This window comes from Corvus kubaryi, unplaced genomic scaffold, assembly GCF_017639235.1.
Source record: "Corvus kubaryi isolate FWS band 111438036 unplaced genomic scaffold, C.kubaryi_AGA036_p1.0 split3-73, whole genome shotgun sequence".
Taxonomy (NCBI): Eukaryota; Metazoa; Chordata; class Aves; order Passeriformes; family Corvidae; genus Corvus; species Corvus kubaryi.
Window position 1 is genome coordinate 26,523,209 of NW_024582091.1, and position 6,000 is coordinate 26,529,208.

At 49.0% G+C, this 6,000-nt stretch overlaps 1 protein-coding gene and 1 long non-coding RNA gene across 4 annotated transcripts in view; one reads left to right on the top strand and one right to left on the bottom strand.

The window, feature by feature from the left end:
- REV3L (REV3 like, DNA directed polymerase zeta catalytic subunit) overlaps positions 1-5,136 on the bottom strand; it is a 118,795-nt gene extending 113,659 nt beyond the window's left edge. For both annotated transcript variants that reach the window (XM_042016992.1, XM_042016991.1), the window contains exon 1: positions 4,899-5,136. In XM_042016992.1, coding sequence (XP_041872926.1) covers positions 4,899-5,037 — 139 coding nt within the window. In that variant the 5' untranslated portion in view covers positions 5,038-5,136. The remainder of the gene's footprint in view (positions 1-4,898) is intronic.
- A 374-nt stretch (positions 5,137-5,510) lies between these two features.
- The window catches only part of LOC121659118, an 89,474-nt gene continuing 88,984 nt past the window's right edge, over positions 5,511-6,000 (top strand). For both annotated transcript variants that reach the window (XR_006014166.1, XR_006014165.1), the window contains exon 1: positions 5,511-5,831. This is a non-coding gene — a long non-coding RNA (uncharacterized LOC121659118). The remainder of the gene's footprint in view (positions 5,832-6,000) is intronic.

The following is a 6,000-nucleotide window of genomic DNA, read 5'->3' on the forward strand; positions in this document are numbered from 1 at the left end:
TGTCAATTGAACGCACATTTCTCAACCTAACACCCTTTAAAAGCAATTTTAAAATGTGCACCTATTTTTGTGAAATTTATCACACATCAGCCTCAAATCACATCCACATCAAAATTATTTTTTTTGCTAATATATCAACTATCTGTTTGACAATACTCATTATTACACACCAACAGATATCTCCTATGTGGTTCATGAGTAGTGTCCTCAGCTACTTGTGCTCAAGTCTTGTTAAGTGAAGTGATAATTTAGCAACCTCAGCTTGCTAATTAATGTCTCTCCTAAAATGACATCTAGTCTCCCTGATTTCTTTATGAAGGGAGTTACAGCTTGAGTCTGTCTTTCTGCAGCTGAATAAGCACCTGACAGAAACACTCAACTGAGCATTCACGCAGATGTTCTGAAATGGTCAGTGAAATCTTGAGGACAGACTACAAGAGCTTGAAATGGCCAAGAGCTAGTAGGAACCAATACACCCCATACACCATAAGAGATCTCATAGCAGACAAATCTTCACAATACCAGATAAATGGAAGCAACATGGGATAGCAATCGCCTTCTGAGGTCACCTAAATTTAAAAGAAGTTTGGAATGAGGCTTAGGGTGACTTACAAAGCTTAATTAGCAAACAGAGAATTAAATTCCACACACTTTTTCAGAGGAATAAAAATAATATGGACATGGCATCCGATCACTAGTGGGGTTCCATAGGGCTCCATCCTCAGCCCAGTTCTCTTCAACACCTTCAGTAATGACTTGGACACAGGATTCAAAGGAATATTAAGTACGTTTGCAGCCACATTTAATTGGGAGGAGCTGCTGACTCCCTCAAGGGCAGAGAGGCTCTGCAGAGACACCTTGACAAATCAGTGAGATGGGCAACCACCAACCATATGAGGTTTAACAAGGTCAAGTGCTGGATTCTGCACCAGGGATAGGGGAGCCCTGGTTTTGAGTATAGATCAGGGAACAAGAGGCTGGGGAGCAGCATTCCAGAAAGGGACCTGGGGGTCCAGGTCAATGGCAGCTTGAACAAGAGTCATTAAGCTATTAGAGAGCATCCAAAGGAGCACCACAGGGATGGTGAAGGGCCCTGAGGGGAAGCCACATGAAGAACAGCTGAGGTCACTTGGTCTGTTCAGCCTGGAGGAGACTGAGGGGAGACCTCATTGTAGTCTTAAAACTTCCTCATGATGGAGGTGCAGGTACAGATCTCTTCACTCTTGTGACCAGTGACAGGACTTGAGGAAACGGCACGAAGTTGCATTGGGGGAGGTCTAGGTTTGGTATCAGGAAAAAGGTTTACCTGGCACTGCCACAGGCTCCCCAGGGAAGTGGTTACAGCACCAAGCCTGAGAGAGTTCAAGAAGAATTTGGACAATGCTCTCAGGCACCTCATATGACTCTTGGAGTGTCCTGTGCAGGACCAGGAGTTGGACTCGATGATCCTGATGGGTCCCTTCCAACCCAGCATATTCCATGATTAAGACCTGTGGAACAACCTTTTCCCAAACAAAACTATTAACATACACGACTTTTATGATTATAGATATCTCTTACCTTAAATATATCTGTTTTGAAGCCATAAATTCAGGTACTTATGTGGTTGCAAAAATCTTAACAAGATTCAGATTTAGCAACAGGAACAACAATTCAAGAATTGACAATTCAACTAACAACAATACATTAACAGAAAAATAAATTTTCATTATAATTTCACTCTGAACAACAGGCCTTTCAATTTTTCAAAGTTTTTTTCTGTTTTTACAAAAAGCATTTACAAAAGTAGTAGTTAGCAGACAATACTGCCTAAGAATAGAATGTGACTTGGTTTCATACTTGAGCATTACCTAATGAATTAAAACCTATTGTTCTTAAGCATAAGCAGCAATATTATGAGACTCCCTTACAGATACAAATACTGGTGCATCAGATAGTATCTATGCTCTTATACAATAAAGCATTAATTCAACACTGCTTTCATTGTATTACCACCATGGCAATGTTGCAGCATTTCTGAAATTATACTTTTGTCCACATCACTATGTCAACAGACATGCCAGTCTGCTTAAAGCAGCAAACAGCTAAAATTGAATGAAATGGCTCAACCAGCTCACTTCACCTTTTGCTACTGTAATCAGAACTTTATTCTTCATTTCACAAAATAACAGAATATAGTAGGCAGGTCTTTGGGCTTAAACAGAATTTTGATTCCTTGTCTTTCAAGCTCTTATGCAAAGATGTAGGACATCAAGACAGAATTTGCATAGCCTTGCCAAATACAACAAGATTTCTTCCTCAAAAGACATAAAGAAGTTGTCAAATGTTATTGCCAACACAGTCCGTTCTAGGACATGATCCTTCCATTACTTGTAATTAAAAGTCTGGGTTTTATCTCCCCCAACCACAAGCCGCTTTCATTTTATAGATTGTAGCAGTAAACCTTTACAAATTAATTGCTGGGTACTGGATTACATAAAAGCCTTCAAAGGTAAGAACACTGGCAATCCCTGTCATTCACACACCTCACTGAATGCAGTACCTCCACAAGATGGGGCAGAAAGCACCAGGTGGGTGCCTTCAGGACCACTGTCCATAGCTGCTGGTGGACACAAGGATACAGCACTGCCAGACGTTGTGACTTTCTGAACATCTGCATAAGCCACTGCCACATACCAATCAAACTCCCTTCACTCAGCAGGTGAAATTTGAAGTCTGTTCTGAACCTGACTCCCAATTAGCTGCACAGCTTGGGCACACAGCTATAAACACAGTAAGATTCTGCAAAGTTAATCATGCCGGAGGTGGAGCAGCCTATACAGCCATAATGGGTTGCTACCATGGAGGCAACAAGGCAACTGAGCACCTTTCCTGGAGGCAAGGCACACACATTAAACCCAGTAAGAAAGGGTTATTCCCACCCAGACCAACTCAAGTGAAGATAAGCATCACGCTGCCTGTAAGCCAAACAGTAAGGACATCCCATTGTCTTAGACAGTATGCTAGAAGTTGTTTTTACTACTCCTTTTTCCTCAAAGAAAATGTCAGTGTAGATATAAGTGATTATACTTAATTTTAAACTTCAGCTCTCAAGAAATAACCTGAGAATCACAGTCAGAGTACTTCTAACAATGACTGCTTAGGTCCAACACCTCTGAAGAGAGAGAATTACATCTGTCTGCCTTTTCTAAAAGAAAAGAAATGCAGAGATGCAGTAAGAAGCTCATGAAGCTTATCAGCAAACATTACTAAAGGTACAGAACGTTTAAAAAAGATTTAAAAGTTTAAAAAGGAAATAAATAGGATAGACAAGTCACACTGCCTTTGCAGACTCTAGTGAATTGTCTTCTCTAACGAAGACAAATTAGAAACACTTCTATTATGCAAACTGACATTAGTTTATGGTTGGGGAAGCCAGGGATTTCCTACTGTATTCCTAATAGCTGGACAACTAAACTACTTTACTGTTTACTTTATGATGCCACATTCACGATATGGCATAGCCTAAACATTTTTCTTAAAAGAAAATAAGCCTTAATGAGTTAACCACACATATGCACAAAAATCCTGCTACTTGCCAACAACCTCAGGCTCTACATTTTTTAATAATGAAATAGTTACTCGTGCCATTACATAAATATTATTACATAATATCTCCTTTGTATGCAGAATTAGAGCTACATTAAAATAGGTCCCACTATTTCAATATTGTATCTATTAATCCCACTCATTCACTTAATAATTTGGAGCTGTAGCTGCATCAGAGCACAACAGCTTTAATATGTCATGCTCCTCTGTGCTTAAACAGAGAAGACAGTTAATTCTGAATTTAAAAAAAAACAAAAAACAAGCCAACAAAAAATACAGCAAAAATATCTGCTCTACTATAATAACTGGTTGAAGGGAAAGACACCTCTGCTGTGCTCTTTTATTACGTGTTTTTTGTCTTTCCTAAGATTTAATGTATGTATCAATATATAATTTTCAATATGCCAGTCAATAAAACATGCAGAAATACCTAAATTCCCAAGGTCAGCATTACACAGCATAAGTGTAAAAAAATCACAAGCAATGATGCTTAGTACGTCTAATATCTCAAAAAACAGGGGTTTCTTCCAACTTAATATTTAACATATGAGCAAACTACAATACATATTAAATTAATTTTCTTAAATATTATATTTGTTAGAAATTTGTTCTGAGAGTATATTTGTTTGTATTGGTCAGAAACACATTTGAGACGTGGGACGGCTGTAAGCACAAGGCCACACAGCGAAGAGGCAGTGTAGAAGTAGCATGTGACATTCGGGAGTCTCGGGGGGCAACATGTGGCCGGCGCTCAGGACGCTCCTCTCTGCAGTGCAGCACCGGTGCCTCCGGCCGTGCGCGATCCGCACCGCGACACGAGCCCCCACTTCCGAAGTGCCGCACAAGTCTCACTTGTGCCCGCGCTCAGCGGCTTCCCCCTTGTCCGCTCGCCCTCCCGCAGCAACAGCTCCCGGGAAGGGCAGGAGAGCGGCGGTGGGCACCGGGAGCGAGGGCGGCACGGGCCGGCCCCGGTGTTTGCACAGCTGCGCCGCTCTCCCGGGGCAGCCCCGCACAAAGCCCCGGCGGCCCCGCAGCCCCCGCGCGGGCGCGGCGCGACACCCGGGGCAGATCCCCGCTCCTCGCCGCTGCCCTGCCGTCCCCGCGGCCGCCGCTGGCAGGTGAGACGCGCCGCAGCGGCGGCGCCGGGCGTGGAGGGGGGGGGCGCGACCCAGCCACAAAGAGCGGGAGCTGCCGCTGCCTCCGCCGCGGGGTGGGCGACGGCGGGGCTGGCGCCAGCACGACCCGCGGCGTCGCAGCGAGGGGACGTCCCCACCCGTCCGTCGGTGGCGGCGGCGGGGGTCATCCCTTACCTGCAGGGGTGGCGCCGAAGACTCTCACGACGGGCACCCGCTTGGCCGGGGCCTCTCGGAAGCGGGACTGGCAGGGGTCCAGGCCGGGCAGCGGGCTGCCCATGTAGTAGTCGGCAGTCACGATCCGCACTGAGAACATGTTTGTTCGCCGCCGCCGAGGCACCAGCACAGCACCGAGCGAGCGCGGAGCGAGCGCGGAGCCCGCACGGCTCCCCCCGCCCGCCGCTGCCGCCGCAGCGAGCGCGCGCGCGCGCAACACTGCCAGCGCCTACCGCTCCTCGCCCGCCCGCCGGAGCGCGCGCACGCTCCGCGGGAGCGCGAACAGCCCGGCACGCGCCTTGTCTGTGTCTCCGCTCCCCCCCCGCCGCCGCCGCCTGATGCTGCCGCTCTGGGCGCGTGCGCGGCGGCGCGCCCCGCGCGCGCTCCTACAGCCGGTGCGGCCGCGCGCCCCTGAGGGACAGCGCGGGCTCGTCCCCCGCGGACGCCCCGGCGGCGACGGGGGCACCCCGGCCCCGGGCTGCAGCTGCTGTTGCCATGATGATGTCGTCACGGATGCAACCATTGGGGGAGCGGGGGGGGGGGGGGGGGGTGGATGGGCCATGTGTTGGGGAAAGGGGGCACAATGCGCAGAGGAGGTATCCCCCACTCCCTGACACTCATACGCGCTCCCCCCCACCCAATCTTTCGGGTGGGCTCGGCAGGCGGGGCGCGAGCCCGCGTGGGAGGGTGAGGGGAAATCTTTCTATCGCTTCCCCTGGTGGCGAGGGAGGAGGTAGGGAAGGAGAGAAGGACGGCCTCGGTGATTCGGCGATCGGCCGCGCGGGCTGAGGGTGAGGCTGCGGAATCCCGAGCCGCGGATGAGGCGGGAGAAGCAGCGCTGCCGGGACACGACGGGGTTAAGCTGGGTCGACCGCCATTTTGGATGGCGGGGAGGTGAGTCTCCGCACGCCGCAGGGGCCAGCCAAAAAAGAAAAACCGTAAGAAGATGGGGGCGAGGAAGGAGACGGGACACGGAGGAGAGGGTGGATCGGCCGCGTTCCCACCAGCGCCCGCGCGCCCTCGGGCTGTGACGGTCCGCGCGCGCGGCTGGGGGGCGGGGCCG